The sequence below is a fragment of the Rasamsonia emersonii genome (genome assembly GCF_000968595.1).
Source record: "Rasamsonia emersonii CBS 393.64 chromosome Unknown ctg1118621760521, whole genome shotgun sequence".
Classification (NCBI taxonomy): domain Eukaryota; kingdom Fungi; phylum Ascomycota; class Eurotiomycetes; order Eurotiales; family Trichocomaceae; genus Rasamsonia; species Rasamsonia emersonii.
In genome coordinates, this window is record NW_013562939.1 from 19,472 (window position 1) to 36,483 (window position 17,012).

General features: G+C 49.5%; 7 protein-coding genes across 7 annotated transcripts; 4 read left to right on the forward strand and 3 right to left on the reverse strand.

The window, feature by feature from the left end:
• Positions 1-347: 347 nt before the first annotated feature.
• On the forward strand, positions 348-2,226 carry T310_7242 (Aromatic amino acid aminotransferase; the record flags this gene model as incomplete). The annotated part of the gene is made up of 3 exons (XM_013469960.1): positions 348-513; positions 561-1,143; positions 1,197-2,226. The coding sequence occupies 3 exons, from the start codon at positions 348-350 to the stop codon at positions 2,224-2,226; spliced, it is 1,779 nt and encodes a 592-aa protein (XP_013325414.1).
• Positions 2,227-3,591: 1,365 nt separating this feature from the next.
• Positions 3,592-4,584, forward strand: T310_7243 (Impact family protein; the record flags this gene model as incomplete). Its single annotated transcript, XM_013469961.1, has 1 exon — positions 3,592-4,584. One exon carries the CDS (start codon positions 3,592-3,594, stop codon positions 4,582-4,584), a length of 993 nt encoding a protein of 330 aa, XP_013325415.1.
• A 1,237-nt stretch (positions 4,585-5,821) lies between these two features.
• Positions 5,822-6,906, reverse strand: T310_7244 (uncharacterized protein; the record flags this gene model as incomplete). Its single annotated transcript, XM_013469962.1, has 7 exons — positions 5,822-5,928; positions 5,978-5,991; positions 6,078-6,087; positions 6,118-6,139; positions 6,214-6,329; positions 6,385-6,496; positions 6,664-6,906. 7 exons carry the CDS (start codon positions 6,904-6,906, stop codon positions 5,822-5,824), a joined length of 624 nt encoding a protein of 207 aa, XP_013325416.1.
• A 2,133-nt stretch (positions 6,907-9,039) lies between these two features.
• On the reverse strand, positions 9,040-10,505 carry T310_7245 (uncharacterized protein; the record flags this gene model as incomplete). The annotated part of the gene is made up of 4 exons (XM_013469963.1): positions 9,040-9,444; positions 9,509-9,546; positions 10,018-10,108; positions 10,347-10,505. 4 exons carry the CDS (start codon positions 10,503-10,505, stop codon positions 9,040-9,042), a joined length of 693 nt encoding a protein of 230 aa, XP_013325417.1.
• A 699-nt stretch (positions 10,506-11,204) lies between these two features.
• Positions 11,205-11,680, forward strand: T310_7246 (uncharacterized protein; the record flags this gene model as incomplete). The annotated part of the gene is made up of 2 exons (XM_013469964.1): positions 11,205-11,407; positions 11,464-11,680. 2 exons carry the CDS (start codon positions 11,205-11,207, stop codon positions 11,678-11,680), a joined length of 420 nt encoding a protein of 139 aa, XP_013325418.1.
• A 1,149-nt stretch (positions 11,681-12,829) lies between these two features.
• On the forward strand, positions 12,830-14,086 carry T310_7247 (copper-dependent polysaccharide monooxygenase; the record flags this gene model as incomplete). Its single annotated transcript, XM_013469965.1, has 1 exon — positions 12,830-14,086. One exon carries the CDS (start codon positions 12,830-12,832, stop codon positions 14,084-14,086), a length of 1,257 nt encoding a protein of 418 aa, XP_013325419.1.
• Positions 14,087-14,697: 611 nt separating this feature from the next.
• Positions 14,698-17,012, reverse strand: T310_7248 (uncharacterized protein; the record flags this gene model as incomplete). Its single annotated transcript, XM_013469966.1, has 3 exons — positions 14,698-15,541; positions 15,613-16,480; positions 16,538-17,012. Coding segments are annotated over 3 exons (2,187 nt in total), but the record flags the coding sequence as incomplete, so codon positions are not given.

Below are 17,012 nucleotides of genomic sequence, written 5' to 3' on the forward strand. Positions count from 1 at the left end.
CCCCAGATATGGAGTACAAGTCGTCAAACACACGACATGTGCAGTCCCAGCTTATCGCCTGTCATCGTCGAGGTGGGCCCGTCCGGTATGCGGAGACTCCGGAGCCGACGCCTGCCAACGGATTCGCAGATAGCGAGTTATCGCCAGAGATAAGCATCCCCCGGCGGTCCCCCAGGAAAAACCTCCGCCAGGCTGTCCTCGTGCCTTCAATATGTATATTTTTATTTCCCTATTTCCCTTTCCGTCCCTTGTCCTACCCCCGCAGAAAACAAGCCCTGTAGCAGTGGCATGACTGTGCTACCCGTCTATTCTTAGATCATTGGCAGATTGATGCTCCGCCGATCCCCATGGCTGCCGAATCAGAACCGCTGCCTGCGCTGCAAGGAGCTGCCTTGCCGCCCCCGTTGGACCTCTCGCATCACTTCTCCCATGTGACCAAAAAGCGCGAGGCGAGCTCCATCAAAGGCCTGTACAAGTATTTCCAGATTCCGGGCATCCGCAACTTGGCTGGAGGTGAGACGCGATTCCTCTGGACGTTTGTGATGTGGCTGACCCAGCAGGCCTTCCGCACTTCTCATACTTTCCCTATGACACGCTCGAAGCCGCAGTTGCACACCCGCATCGCTTCGAACCGACGCCCATCGCTCCAGTCGATCCCTCGGACAACGTCGAGCCGGCTGCGGACCATGTGAAAGTGCCCAAGGAGAGCAAGACGAAAAACGTTCAGCGAGAGATCGACCTGCTCACCGCGTTGCAGTATGGCACCGCAGAGGGTTATCCGCCGCTGCTCTCTTTCGTCCGCCAATTCACCCGCGAGCATCTCCATCCGAATGTGCCATATGCCAATGGGCCGGAAGTCATCTTGACATGCGGCTCCACCGACGGATTCTCCAAAGTCATCGAGACGTTCAGCAACATATGGATCGAGGGGCGCGATTGGATTCATGAGAGAGAGGGCATCCTCTGTGAGCAATTTGCGTACATGATGGCCATCCAGACCGTGAAACCGCGGGGCCTCAATGTAGTGCCAGTGGCGATCGATGAACAGGGGATGACGGCGTCCGGGCCAGGTGGGTTGGCGGACGTGCTGGAAAATTGGGATTATAGCAGAGGACGACGGCCGCACCTGATGTACACTGTAACGTGAGTGGAGTTCCTGACCAGATAAAAATGACATCAACCTGACTGGCTATCAGGACGGGTCAAAATCCGACGGGGACGACCATGTCTGTGGAGCGTCGCAAGGAGATATATGCGCTTTGCAAAAAGTATGACATTATCATCATCGAAGATGAGCCATACTGGAATCTCCAGTATCCTTCCGCCTGTCGTTTAGCCGCGCAGTACCGCGGGGAATCAGTGCCGGATCTATTCACACGTAATTATAACTTGCATGGACGGTCCTCTGGATACAAGTTTCTGGACTCCCTCGTTCCGTCCTATCTGTCAATCGACACCGACGGGCGTGTTGTGCGTCTGGATACATTCTCCAAGACTATTGCGCCAGGCTGTCGTCTGGGATGGGTCACTGCACAGCCTGCCATTATCGAGAGAATCCTGCGGATCACTGAGTCAACGACCCAGCAGCCGTCTGGTTTTGTCCAGGCGCTGGTCGCAGAAGTCCTCCTTGGCCAGGCAAAGCAGGGCACGTCCCATGAAAACAGTTCCAGCAGCGATGCTGGCTGGCAGATGGACGGCTGGGTCCGGTGGCTTGAAGGCCTGCGTGGAGAATATGAGCGCCGCATGAGAGACATGTGCCTCATCCTCGAAGAGGGCAAGTATGTTATTGTCGATCGGGCGTCCGCTGCACAGCGAGGCACAGATGAGGAATTAAGCGAGTGGGAAGTGATCAACAAAGTGCCCATGTACGACTTTGTCTGGCCGATGGCTGGCATGTTTGTGTGGATCAAGATCCGTGTTGACACTCACCCGCTGCTGTTGAGGTACGGGCCAGAGAAGGTCTGCACCGCCCTGTGGCATTTCCTGATGAAGAAACCATTCTTGTCCCTGGTGTCGCCGGGGCTGATTTTCGCTCCCACGCAGGAGGTCTACGAGACTGCGTACCAGTACTTCCGGCTGTGCTTTGCGCCCATGGAAACGGACCAGGTGGCTGACACTGCTCGGCATCTTGTTGCTGGATTCCGGGCGTTTTGGCAGCTGAAGGATTTCGACGACATCAAAGAACTCGAGCAACCTCTTCCGGATATCGCAAGCCTGTCTCTTTAGTGTCTCGGATATTTGACATATGCGCGATGCGAGAGCATACCTTGGATATTTTTGTTATATAATATGATAATATGATAATCTAACACAGACTGTCTTAATCTAATCCAAAAGGTCGTGTCAGGTATTGAGTGCGAAAGGACTGTAAATGGAGTGGTGCATAACAGGTTAATAGTAGATCTCAGGTAGCCAACGAGTCGACAGACTCGTAAACAAAGCCCACTGACTCAGCAGGCAAAGAGGGTACCTCCCCCTATGTACATACCTCCCCTCGTCCAACCACCCCTCCCCCCTCTTAGACCAAAGCCCCATATTAACTCCACTTCTCTCTGTCCCTATCAACAAACCCAGGCCGCGATGGTGCAGTGGTTAAGTAGCCTAAAGTCTCTTACACAAATTAACAATCCGATGAACGGCCCTGGGTTTGTGGTTCGAATCCTTCTGTGTCCTTGGGACCCCAAATTTCCAAAAAAAAAAATATAGACTGGTGATCAGTAAAACTCCTGCCCGCCAAAAGCTAGGTGGGGGTTTTCGTAGCACCTGCGGGTCCCGGGAGGGAGGACCCCTAGTGTGAGCTTTTCGTCGACTTTTTTTTATGAGTATCTCACTTTGTTATGTGGTGTGTGGGAGGTGTAGTGGGCTGTGGTGTGGTTAGATGAGGTGAGGTGTGGTTATTATTGTTTCCTTTTTGGGAACCGATATCGCCCCACAGGGTGTGGCAGGTTCCTGGTCAACAAAGCCTCGCGTCTCACAATTTTTTTGCTCCTATGTACTCCTAGTAGAGAGAGTTAGGTAGTTTGATATCTGACAACAGCATTGGGACTAGAAATTATCGCATAAATAATTATCCTCAGGAAATTCTTCTCTTGACAGTTCTCTATCGAGATATCTCTGAACAGCTCCTTGAAATAAGTTGTATACAGCACCACCGGCGGACAATTGCCATCCAACAGTCTAAGAAATTCCACAACAATACCAGTTGAAATTTTGTTTACCCCCTTCTCTTCTTTTCCTCTGTCAACACTGCGATGTCGTGATGCTGCTAAATACCTGATCAGGAAGGCGGTCAACGCGTGGTGGGGTGATCGGAATTCTTCCGACGGTCGAGAGAACTCCCCGACCGAGTGATTTATCATCATTTTCCTCGACATTCATGCCCATCACGAGATAGCATATTTTTCGTTTGTTTGTATATATTCTCTATGGTTTTGTTTTCCTTTTAATAAATTAATGTACTCGACTACCGAGGTTTTAAAGGAACTGTCCGGGAAAGACTGAAAATTCAATTCAATTCAATTCCATCGGACACGCGACGGGCCGGTCGGTCGAAAGATCGTTACTGCCGCTGGCCCAACTCCGTCGAAAGAAATGTCTTCTCTCGAGTCACTACGGAACAGGGAGCTCGCCGAAGAAATCGAAGCCATCAATGCCATCTTCGACCCGACCACGATCGACGACGTGACCAGCACGTCGTCCGAGAGCAATGCCCCTCCCACCCTGGACCTGGGCAGTTCGGGTGTGGTGTCTGGCGTGACGACGACGGTGAAACTGCAGATCCCGAACCACCCTCAGCTGTCCTTCATTGTCGGCTTCGATGCGCAGTATCCCGAGACTCCGCCTCGCGTCATCGGCACCGCGTCGACGGCGTCGCGGGGTGAGGGCAGAATCGCCGTCGATGTGCTGGAGGATATTGTGCGACGCACACATCAGCCGGGACAGGTCTGTCTGTTCGAAGTTATCAACGAAGCGAATGAGAAATTTCAGGAATTGAGTATAGGCGGCGGCGCGAAGCAAGTCCAGGACGGGAACGATGATTCTAAGCTAGACGGTCAGGAGGCAGCTGGAGGAGACTCAGCCCAGGCCGTCGCAGACTCGCTTGCAACGCTGTCTTTTCGGGACACATTTGGCATCGATAGTCCGCCCGACTGGGTACTGTCGGACGTCGTCACGGAGAAGAAATCCGTCTTTCTTGGTAGGGCGGCGCATGTCACGAGTCTGGCGCAGGCGGAGGCGTTCCTGGACCATCTCATCGCGACGGACAAGAGGGTGGCGGCTGCGACGCACAATATCAGCGCGTGGCGCATCCGGGAGAAGAAGTCGTCGGACCCGTCTGCGGAGACTATTGTTCAAGACTGCGACGACGACGGCGAGACAGCTGCGGGAGGTCGGCTGCTACATCTGATGCAGCTGATGGACGTGTGGGACGTCGTGGTGGTGGTGTCGCGGTGGTATGGCGGCATCAAGCTGGGGCCGGATCGGTTCCGGATCATCAACAACGTAGGGAGGGACGCGCTAGTGAAGGGAGGTTTTGTGAAAGAAGGATCGGGGAATGACAAGGGGAAGAAGAAGGGTAAGAAATGATGACTAGTGTCGACGGCCAAGGCTGGATTTATCGCCTGGCATTCCTGGAATTGCTACGACCGCAGCGGTCGTTGCATTGATCCAGCGTCAAACGGTCATAACTACACAATTGCTAATGGGCAGTCGACGTACTCAACTGGCTGGTTCACGGCATAGATTCCGCAAGCAACCAGCTGGCAAATACCCAAGTTGACTGCCCGTCAAGCACAAATACTACAATAAGCTGTGAGTGAGGGACATCTTGAAGGAAGCATGGACGAAACTGCTGGCTGGTCCAGCAAGAAACTCAAGTCCGCTGGGCATTGCACCTACTCAGAGATCCACAAACTATAGACATCGGAGGGGAAAAAAGCACAGAAAATATCCTCCAAACTGACTCCCCAGAATTCTTGTTCAAGGAATTCATCACTGTTATGAGTGCAGGAGAAACTCTTTAACACGATATGGTATCTTACTTCTGGCGTTTTCTCAGGACCTTTTCCGGTCGAACTTGCTTATTTTTTAAGACTGTGGTCTGTATATAGATAGATGACGTAGATAGATAGAATATGATCGCGCCATCACTGTCCATACACTATACATAGGTAGCCAGCTACCCTGATTGGGCTGAATACCTTCATAATCTGCTGTATAGACTTTGGACAAAGTATCTACTCATCTCGTCATCCAGCTACATACATACCTAGGCGCAGCGCAGCCTTGAAAATGAAACAAAACCATCACAATGGATAAATGAATCCCTATCACGCCAGAAAGCTGATGCGAGTACGTATATATATATTCCTCGAGAGAAATTCGCAGATTCGCAGTCTCGTCTCCGTCTACCTAGGTAGTACCTATTCAAATCCGGACTGGAACCTCGACTTGGAACCAATGGTCGCAATACACATATCTGATAGACTAAGAGAGATCCATGCAGGGTGGTAATATGTATTACCTGCTCCCGTCCGCGCTGGGATTTTATTTTACAATAATTACAGAGTTTAACTCCTAGGCATGTACATACAGGTAGTTATGAGGCTGATTTCTTGTCTGCCCTATGATGGGAACAACAAGGAAAATATATTTACGTATGTAGAGTTAAGTGTTAGGCTTTTCACTGCTATTTAAATACTAAAACTAAAATGTGTTTTACTAAATTAGCTGCTTCTTGCATAGCCTAATGATAAGACGTGTTGTGTTGGTTGGTTGGTTGGCTGGTTTACAAAGTAGGTATTTGTGCATGCAGATTGGACCTCTAGCCGCCGTATAATATAAATTTGTCGCTTGTTAACGAGTTTGCCTTACGACTGGCTCTAGCTGTAGTCTTGTTTCCTGTTGGGGGGTGGTGCATGAACAGAAGCCCTATTTTAAATAAAAGACAGAAGAGGGGCAATATTATCTATGCTCTCACCAGACGCGCCTGGCCTGAAAGAAAGTCAGCCAGCAGCTGCCTCAAAGGAGACTTTTCTTCGAGACAACCATATATTTCCTTACACTACATACCTACTTACTCTCTCGTCGCTTGTTCACCATCCATTTATTTCTACCTACCTAATCTATCTGGATCAGTCCACTGACCAGGCCAGCAGCATTCGACACCAAAATCAGGAGCATCCACTCCAAACACACACACACACACACACACACACAACAAAAGATACAATACAAGGCACAATGCACATCCCAAACATCGTCCTCGCAAGCACCAACTTCACCCGCGCAGGCAGCCTCCCCGCAGCCATCAACCAGTTCCTCGTGGAGTGCTTTCCAGCATGGTCACTTATCAGCAGCAGCATCAATATCAACCCTAGTACCTACTACAGAGGAGATGGAGATGGAAGTGGAATAGCCAGCTGGATAGAGCAGCGCTGGTCAGAGTTGATGGAGTGGGTAGCTCAACCTCGTAAGATCTTCTCCTTTTTCTTTCTTTCTGTATGTGTTGGTCTAAGCTCAAGTCATACTTACTATTACTCCTTCTGCTTAGACATCCTCGCCATCATAATCGCATGGGCTATAACGTTTACCGTCGTCATGTTCTTCATTCTCTCTCTGGGTTTTGGGCCCGCGGGGATTGTTGCTGGTATGGTTGAAACTAACCCCCCAACAAAAAAAAGATGCAACCCCCTTCCTGCCTTCCTGCTTAACCTTGGCTAACAAGCATATTCCTATTCTCTTTCGAGTGACAGGCTCCCTAGCCGCAGCCTTCCAATCTCTCATGTATGGCGGCTTCACTCCCGCGGGAGGCATCTTTGCCACATTGACTAGTATGGCGATGCTGGGGACGCTAATGTGGCCTGCGGCTGTGTTTGCTGCAGTGTTGGCGACAGTGGTTGCGGCCATAGTGGGGGTTATGGGGTAGGGAGGAGATAGGATAGACGATATGAAGATTGAATGATGAAGGAATGCGACATTGGGGATAGAGTAGGGCAATTGGTCTAGAGTTAATCGTTTCATTGCAGAATTGGGGTATTCTTTTCTGCCAATGGATAAATATTATTCACATACAGTAGACTCTGAAGCCATGCAGCAGTAGAATAGATTGCCCAAGTTACTTTCTGCTTTAGCCTCCGGGCGGGGGAGGGGGGGGGGAACAGAGATTCTGACTTCACTTGTTGAATTCATGGAAAAGATATGTATAAGACTAGGGTCATCCCGGTTATCAGAACTAAATCTAAGGAAATCGCAAGAGAGTTTTCATTCCACGAGGAAGTCCATGCTATGCCTAATTAGCTTATTGGCCTGCTTCAAGTGACTGCCTAATGCTAGCAAACTTCACTTATATCCCTATAAGTGTCAGAAGTGATAGTTCGTCCTTTTTCTTCAGGAAAAAAAATTCCAAAGCATATCATGTTCAACAAGTGTCTGACCCTCCGGATCAGACTCCCCAAATCAACCAGCCAGCCAGCCGAGGAGCAAAAATTCACAAGAGACCAAGCTATACGTACAAGATCTGTCTAATACAATTAGTTGTGCTGTCACTGAAGCAACAGGGAGTGTGTTTTATATTGACCCTCTAACCGGCTCAACTAATGCATGTTTAACTAAGACAAGAATACAATGGAAGAAATACGGCCTAGTTGAGTTCCTTATGACCATTTAACCACTTCCACTGATATTTCTGATTTATATTAGGATATATTATAATTCAGTAGCCAAAGGCTTGGAAATACATGATGTCCATTAGGACTAGATATTGGAAGAAGTGGATAAGGCAAAATACACAGCCTTTTTTTAATACCAAATGAATGGACCAGCCTCCAGATGCGAGTTGGGACTAGAGGTATGTAGCATATACCTTAATTAGACTTCTTGTGTAATCTTAGTTACTTACCTTCTCGATGAATTCAATCAGCGAGGTCAGAATCTCTTTTTCTTTTCTTCCTCCGTTTGACTAAAATATTAAGCTCGTAACAAACTGTCTAGAGCGTTAGTGCCTGTTCGTACGTCGAGCTCTGAACTGGTCGGACGAAATAACCCTATATCCCAAAATTTTGCATTGAACCTTTGCCACCGTTAAGCAGATTCCAGTATAGAGAAGACTTAGATAAGATATTAGGTTGGAGATTTAGAGATTATAGAGAGAAACCAACCAGGTGAAGTCCAGAGCAGGGGACCAGAATTGTTGGTGCTTTCTGCTGAGCCCTCTGAAAGCAGCAAGCACATCTAACTTAGGTAGCATGGAACCGTCCTCGAATGCACTTCCGACTGCTGTGAAACTCTAGTTTCTCAGCTCTACCAGGACAAAACTGTCTTAACATATGTGCCACGCATTTTGGGGGCGAAGAGTAAATATTTCATCTGGCGTCTGTCCGTTAGCATGCTGGTAGCAGCGAACAAACACCTGACCATTTGTCTCTCTTGCATCATCTGTCACCTTTGCACTTGTTGCACCCTTCCTGTCTGCTGACTAGGCAGCCTGGGCCAATCACCCCTTAGCCCAAAGGCACATATAATGCCTTTTTCCCTCTACCTGTCAACGAACGTAGGGCGTAATGGTGGAGAGGTTAGGTCTGCACCTGTAGCAGGACTGGTAAACAGACTGTCAAGAAAACAAAAACAAAAACACCACGCGTTCGATCCCTCAGGGCTCCAAAAACATAAAAGTCCCAGTTACCTAACAAGCTGCGGGGGTGCTGCGGGAGGGACGGCACCCTCTTATCAGAGGCTTTTTTTTATTTATCAGAAGCTTTTTTTTATTTGTCACCTCCCCCCTTGTCCTTCCTCTTAATGTGATGTTGTTGTCATTTCCTTTTTGGGAAGGAGGTCGTATATCAAGTTGTCCAGCGGAGTATAACATGTGGATGGGCAGACTTCACGTGCAGTGGGAGTGTCGTATACTCCGGAGTAATATAGTGGTTACACAACGGCTGACAAGCAACACCGAGGCCCTTTGGAGCTGACTCTTTTCTCGAAGATCGCCTTTCCTTCGTTCGACAACTTCTTTCGATATGGGATGTCAGTCTCACGATCTCATCAAGTTCCTTCGACGACTTCGACCGGCCTGTGAGAATGTATTATGTCAACCGAGGCAGTACGCTCGCCGTCAGCATCTTGTTTATAGTCCTGAGTATCACTGCTGTTGCTGCTCGCTTCAAGGTTCGATTGCAGAAGAGACATAATCTCAAAATCGACGACTGGCTCTGTCTTCCTGCCTTGGTCAGTTCCATCCATCTGAAAGAGAAACACCTCACTCACAATCAGCAGTTGTTGGTTCTCGGCATCAACATCACATGGATCATAGGTAGCTAGCTGCCTCTCACCAGGGAGAAATTTACATCTCACCCTTTCTCTCCAGGACATGCAACCGGCACCCTGGGGTCGCAGTCGCGCCCGATGCAACCTGCAGAAATGACGACCTACGATGGCTGGGATCAGCAGCTGTTCTGGCGAGTACGTCCCTCATACTATGAATTTGGTTTCTGCTGACCGCCATACTACATACAGCTGAAAATTGCCATGAGCGGTCTGCATATGCTGGCGCTGACCACGATCAAGCTCTTCATCATATTCTTTTACCACCGGATTTTCTTCGTTAGCCGGTCATTCATAATCATCAGCTGAGTCACGATCGCCTTTGTCGTGGCCTGGGGTATCGCTTTCTTCGTCGCCAATTTTGCCGACTGCAGGAGCAACTTTATGGCCAACTTCGCATCGATCGGGACGCTGAAAGCAGATTGCATCGATATTTCTACGCTCTGGATCGTCTCCTATCTTACTCCGTACAGAGCGTTAATTTATCCAACGAGCCACAAGTTAATAATGTCTATAAAGCCAAGCCGACCACTGTTAATAAATTTTAAACAATTTTAATTATCAATTAATTAATTAAGCTGTCACAGTTTCATTCCTTCTGGCATATATTAATATTATTACTACTCTGTATATGAAACTGCCAAGAAGAGGAGGTAAGGATACTGCTCCTGATTTCTTCCCCTTTTCTTACTTACCTACCTAACGTTGTTGGACACCAACGGCGACACAAATATGTGCCTAGGGTAGATAGATGACTCTGAAGATTTTTCTTTCTCATTTCCTCTAGACTCTATGTAGGTAGGTAGGTAGGTACCCAACAAACAAACAAGTCAGTCAGCAAATATCAATTAAAACCCGCCTTTTTGCTTTTTTGCTTTTGCTTCTGCTACTCAGTTTCAAACACGTCATCTGAATATCCCAAGTTGGCCGTCGAGTAGTTAATATTCATAAGGCGAAAAAAAAAATCTGAAACTCCTAACCTATCGATGGCGACGAATTAGCAATAATAGGGCACATATGTACTGTACAGTACCTAAGTTAATTCTATTCGATACGCTGGACTTGTGGAAGTGCTGACCGGCAGGAGCGAAAAAGGAAAGCGGTGAAAGTGCCCTGGTAGTAGTGCCACGCGACTGATCGCGAGCCTTGAAAGGGATGAATAACCTACCTAAAGTACCTAAGTTCATAATTCTGATGCTGATTCTGATTCATCCCAGGCACCTGGTAATCAAAACCTGAAACGGCGCTAATGCTTCACTTCCATCATCTGTTCTGTTTTAACTTTGTTTTATTACTGTTTTTTACCGGTAAAATACGGAGTACCCATCATCGGGTTTTATAACTAACTATAACTAGTTAACTACTCCGTGGGGTGACTAATCTTCATCGCCTTATCGATAAGGCAGGCGATAGATAAGGGTAAGAAAATCCTTACGGAGTACTGTTACACAGATCTGTACGACATGAATTTTTGTTGTGAACTGGTAGTAAATCAGACGCCTGGTTAATTAATTCTCATACAGATGAGGGAGCTGTATCACGATATGCTGTTCTCTGTACTGTATGCGGTACGACGTGTTCGAGGACATAATTACTAACTTAACGATGGTGATAGAATAACCTTAGTTCTGTGGCGCACTGCTAACTGATCCTGTGGGGATATAAGGCGGTAGGCAGGAAATTTTATTTTCACCATGCTATCTATGCGGTTCTGACATATAATAGTTGTTGTGTCAAATCATCACATGGATATCGAGTTCTACGTGATGATTGAGCTGTCGCTGTGATGTGTCGTGTTCCAAGGCGCTGCTGGCTGGACAAGTCACCAGCGCAGGCTGCAGTGCACCAATGTGGAAATGATGGACTGGACAAGTCAGGGCAGCAAAATGAATCACGACCTGGACGGAGCCCTCCGACTGGCGACCTTGCACCGAAGATCTGAGCAAGACAACAGGGCGGCCACCTGTCCTCGACAAGTCACGCCTGCAGGCTGGGACAGCGCTAGGTCGCACGATAGGCGCCGGCAGGCAAATCCCAGCCGATCTCAGCTGACATGGGGCTGGGCAGATCTGGCGACCGTCCAATCAGCGTGCGTCGTCCGCCATCTCCGAGAGGGACGAATCTGCGGCTAAGCCCCACTGCCAGGGGGTCCGGCCCGATTGGACGGTTCCGCCTGCACACTTCATCGCCGACAACCGCGGTGAAGAAACTGCCTGATCCAGCCACGCAGTACATGAGACTGCAGTGCTCTGTAGAAGGAATGAAAATTCGAGGAAATTCGCAAAAACCTCCCTTACTGATGGCTAACTTCAAGCAAGGATTCGGTAAAGACACTTCTTCGGCTGTTTTCCCTACAGAGTAGCTCGTACTCCATGGAGGCATTTGATGATATCAATGCAAGGAAATTGGGCGGACGCGTCTCCGCAAATCAGGCGAATGAAACTGCCGGCGACTAAATTAACTTTTGTGCCCTGTTCATGCCCGCCAATCCATCGGTTTTCCCCCTCAGCCGTCAGGCACTGAACAACAAGCTCAAACTCTCGAGAAAATCTGTTTCTCTCGCGCTGAAACAGCTGTGGAGAACGTCCTGCCTCCACTGATCGCCGCCTCTGTCGTGGTCTCTGTATGGTTCGCCACGGCGGTATTCTCCGTGTGCCGTGCATGGTGCTGGCCCAAACGTTACTTGTATTTCCCGAACAGGCCTCTTGCCACACGCTTCACTCGTCCAATCCATGTTGCTGTCGGTCGTCTGAGTCGCTGTAACCTGTCCCATCTTAGCGGGGGCTGCTGCCAACGATTGAACAAATGTTTCCAGGAACAAAATTCTCGCGTCAATGCTCTGCAGGTCTCCACCATGTTCCCCCATGTGGTAAATCGCCTGTATGGAGTAGACCGTAGTGAATTCTACTGCCAAGTTCGGTTGAAACAACGGCCGGCCCTACCCCCCTTCCAGTCCATATAAACACCCCATCTCTTCCTGTGCCCCCATCTCTCTTCTTTTCCTCCCCACGCTGGTTCGGCGGATTTCAGCTCACAGTTCGGCTTTCCTTTTCGTTCCTTCTTGCAGGCCAATTCCTGTCCTTCCTTTCTTCATCAGCTTGTCCTGCCTGAGGCAGACTCTTCGTTCCTTAAAGCACCACTTTTGTGACGTTTGAATCCAAAACAAGAGCTTTGATCGCCTCCTTTCAACGTCCAAAAGGTAATGACAGGATCTCTTTTGTTGTTTCCTGGCAGTGCCCTCTCTCCATTTCGTGTTTGTCCTCTTTGGGCTATGTCTCCCTGAAACTCAGACAACGGCACACGGTCTTGCAGTACCTGCCATGTTATATCCTTTCAGGACAAACAATCTTCATGCTGAACCATCCTTGCTAACTTCTCAACAGCCAAGGTCTCCGTCTCCGTCTTCAAACGTCCAATCTTTCCCGTCTGATACGTCCGGAACGCGTCAGACACCCAAAGCGAAACAGAAGCACCTTCTTTTGAAAGTCGAACGTGTGCGAAATCTTCCACGATGCTCTTCTCCGTCTCGTCTCTCGCGGCAGCCTTGCTGTCGGCGTCCGCCGTCAGTGGCCATATGATCATGAGAAACCCGATTCCATATGGTGTCAGCACTCTCAACAATTCTCCCTTGGCCGCTGATGGCTCAGACTTCCCTTGCAAGCTGCGGAAGGGCGTGTACGACATTACCGAGATGAACAACATGACAATCGGCGAGAACAATCCCCTCGACTTCTACGGGAGCGCCACCCACGGTGGTGGATCCTGTCAGATCAGTTTGACGACTGATGCGGAGCCTACCAAGGATTCCAAATGGATGGTCATTCATTCCATTGAAGGAGGCTGCCCTGCAAATGTTCCCGGTAACCTGGATGGTGGTCCCATGAGCACGGGTGCAAGCACCTTTCAGTTCAAAATTCCCGAAGGCATTGAGCCAGGTCGCTACACGCTGGCTTGGACCTGGTTCAACCGAATTGGGAACCGTGAGATGTACATGAACTGTGCTCCAGTCAACGTCCTGCCCGCAAGCTCAACTCCCAGCAACAAGCGCGATGCGACCGAGGAGAAGCAGTCGACCTCCCTTTCTAAGCGTACCAACTTCCCAGATCTCTTCGTCGCCAACATCAATGGTTGCATGACCAAGGAAGGCGTTGACATTCGCTTCCCGGACCCTGGCGACTCTGTTGAATACGATGGAGACCCTTCCAACCTCCAGCCTGTGGGTCAGCCTGCTTGCACTGGCGGTCCGGGCCCTGGTCCAAGTGGTAGCGCTCCGGCTGGCACCTCCCCTGCGGCCACCTCCTCTGCGGCTTCCACCCCTGCAGCCTCCTCTTCAACTCCCATCGTGTCTGTGTCTGTATCTGCCGGGATTCAGCCCACTGTGACTGCAGCGCCCGGTGTGTTCGCGACCAGCGCTTCATCCATCGCTGCTCCCTCCGCTGCATCCACTTCTGCGTCGCCTAACACCCCCTCCTCCAGCTCTGCTGCTTCGCCCAGTGCCTCGGGCACCCCGTCCAGCTCTGGCTCCTCGTCCAGCAGTGGCGCCCTCAGCGGTCCTTGCAGCCCCGATGGCCAATGGAACTGCATCGGAGGCAACTCTTTCCAGCGTTGTGCCAGCGGTGTCTGGTCTGCTGTCGAGTCACTCGCCGAAGGAACCGCTTGCACGACTGGCCAGTCTACCGAGCTTAAGATTGCTGCAACGAAGCGTGACGCGAGTGTGTCACATCTGCACCGGAGACGCATTCACCTTCCGAGCCAGCTTCAGAACTGATCAGCTCTATCCGCGGGTCGGTGTGCTGTTCTGAGAAAGTGATTCATTCCTTCTTTTGCGCCCAACTGCATGACTGCAGTGGGTTTGATTATTGGTATCCCTTTTGTCCTTTCATTTCATGTAAATTTTCAACTTTCTTGAAAGATGTCTTTCCTAGGATTTGCAAAGCGTGCCTTGCACATGCATGTTGACATGTATCCTAGAAGTTCGGCTCGGCCACCGTCTTGAAACAAAACAAACTTCTTGGATCAAAAAAAAAAGCGACCTGCTCCAAACTGAAGTACTTCATGAAATCCTTGCGTAGGTAGAACTCGTAATGCGTTGCGGAGTCAGGCTGTCTCACATTAAATGTAGGGACAGCAAGCGATGCTGTTTCTGGATAGTAGTCGATTTGCATGTGTCAGCGCAGTGTCAAAATCGTCCCACCCGTAAAGCAAACGGTCATCCGAGATAAAGAGAATGAGAACTGATCAATCCCCCAAGGATCTGACTGATAATCAGTCTATTCCTGTGATTATCATCTTCCTAGTCGTCTTTGGTTTTATCAACTAGGAGCTTTAGTATTTAGTCGTAATAGATCATCTTTATCGTTTGCTTCGACAATGTGTACTCTAAATCATATCGGATTGTGAAGACCGCTTCTTAAAGAAAAGTGGGGTTTTTGTCACCAGCTGCCACCACTTTGGCAAATCTTGAACTCGCAGGGGAATGAGATAAGGCTGGCGATCAATGCCGAAGTGGATTTCCCCATCTGTGCCGATATATCTGCCAAATCCGTACACGCTGCCCCTTTTCTTGAGAGCTTCTTGCATCCCACTTCGACCGGCGGTAGCTGCCATTTGGATATCCAGATCCTGCGCCAGGTGACTGCCCGTACTATATGCGAGGAGCCCAGCGATAGTCGTCGGCATCCGATGGAGAAAAGGTTTGGGGAGTCGAGAGTAGAGCACTATGGCAACGGTCGTATCTAACGCTAGGATCACGATGACGATATAAACCATAGTATCGGAAACGAAGACCCTCTGTTGCGTACCGATTTCATTGGCAATGATTAAGGATCCTGGAGGAGCCGGCATGAGATATTTTTGATTGTCCTGCAGGACGATTGCGAAGAGCTGCTGGTAGACTTGGCTTACCAGATCAGCTGTCGTCGCGAAATCTGGTGGAGGAGTTAGGGGGTCAATGATGGAGGTTGACCGCGAAACCTTTTTCAAGAACACATTAAACCAATCGGAGGCAATGGTGTCATTATGCCATCTAAGAGTATCCGACCCTTGGCCTACTAGGAACATCGTGGCATTCCATACCGCCGATGCCAGATGTTCCTCGACTTCTTCACTCAAGGGCCCGAGCTGAGTGTAATTGAGGACATGTCCACTCTGGTCTGTGACCACGCTGAAATTTGCAGTCTGGAAACGAGGCTTGCACATCATGAAAGTCGAATTGAGTGTCGAACTAGTGACGTTTCGCGTTGGACCATATAAGGTGTTGGAGTATTTATCACCAAGAGTGATTGAAGACCGTACCCAACCTGCAATGAGCATTCGTGGGCACGCATATTTTTCCTGTGGAGTCGCCGTGATTTCACTGGAATTGGCTGTATGAACATTTCCACGCCCTGCCTGCCTTCAGGATTACCCCGAAGGTAAATTTGAGTCGCCTCCGACGGCGCTGGATCGTTATCACCAGTGAAGGCGACCGGGTAGAAACAGCGGATCTGAGAACCGTCGGACAACTTCTGGAAAACGGTAAAGTTCGCCTCCATAGCGTCGTGGCTCAAAATGAAACGGTACAGAAAGTCTGAATTCGACTCTTTTAGTTCCTGGCAGTCCAGTTGCGAACCTATTCCGATGGTCGACAACTCATAGGTTGATACTGAAGTGTTTGCTGGCAGCGAAACTGGAAGAAAGTAGTATTCAGGAGAGACCCACGGGACCAGAGCAACGTTTTGCGAAACATTTGCGAGCATTATTTGCAGGGGCTCTCCCAGGTTGCCAGAGACACCCGTGTCGTTGGGCTGTGCGAGTTGCGGGAGCACAGTCTGCTCAACCGAGATGAGATTTCCTAGATTGGTACTTCTTATTTCAAAAAGGCCGCTAAAGCCGACTGTCAAGACATTTGCTGCAACTGCTACTGCACATACCGCAGCCAAAAGCAGATGCTTCGCCTTGAGCGCCCGCCAGATCACCAACTGAGGCGGGACAGACGTATACTCCAGCAAAATTGATTGTGAAGCGGAGGTTGCTCCTGTATTCAGTTCAATAAATGGCTGAATGATGCAGAGAAGCCTGTTCAAGACAGTCCAGAACGGTTCCATGAGAGTTCCGAGCGCGGTGGGGATAAAGTTGAGCAGGATCTGCTGGAGGAAGGTGCTTCCGGAAGGCAAAGGGAGCCCTGTTTTAGCCGTCGGTGTTAGCAGGAGCCCTGGAAGATTCAATGCCATCTACCCACCATTGTTGCGTTGAATTAAGCCTCGCAGTGCACAAACTGCAGCGATGATGCCAGTCAGCATGAAAATAAAAATAAGCCCAACAACTCGACGGAGTTCCCATGGCCAAGGTTTCGCATCAGCGACACCGGACTCCTCAACCACCGATTCCCTATCCTGGGCTTCTGCTCGGAAACTCGAGGTTAAACAAGTCTCGTGGTCGTGCACTTGAAGCATGAAATGTTCATCCTTGAGCCTCCTTTTGAAAACAACATCATCCGCAGATCCAAGAGACCGAAAGACAGAGAACGGCTCCATTTGATGGCGCGCAAGTCCAAGGATCGAGGCAATCGAATTGGGACTGTATGGAAGATGGAGTATGCGGTTTCGATACGCACACAACAAGTAAACCGTCAACAGCACGACCACTCCTAAAAACCCAATCACGAGATATGTGAAGGTTTTAACCATTACCACCGCACCCACGGACGCCTCGAA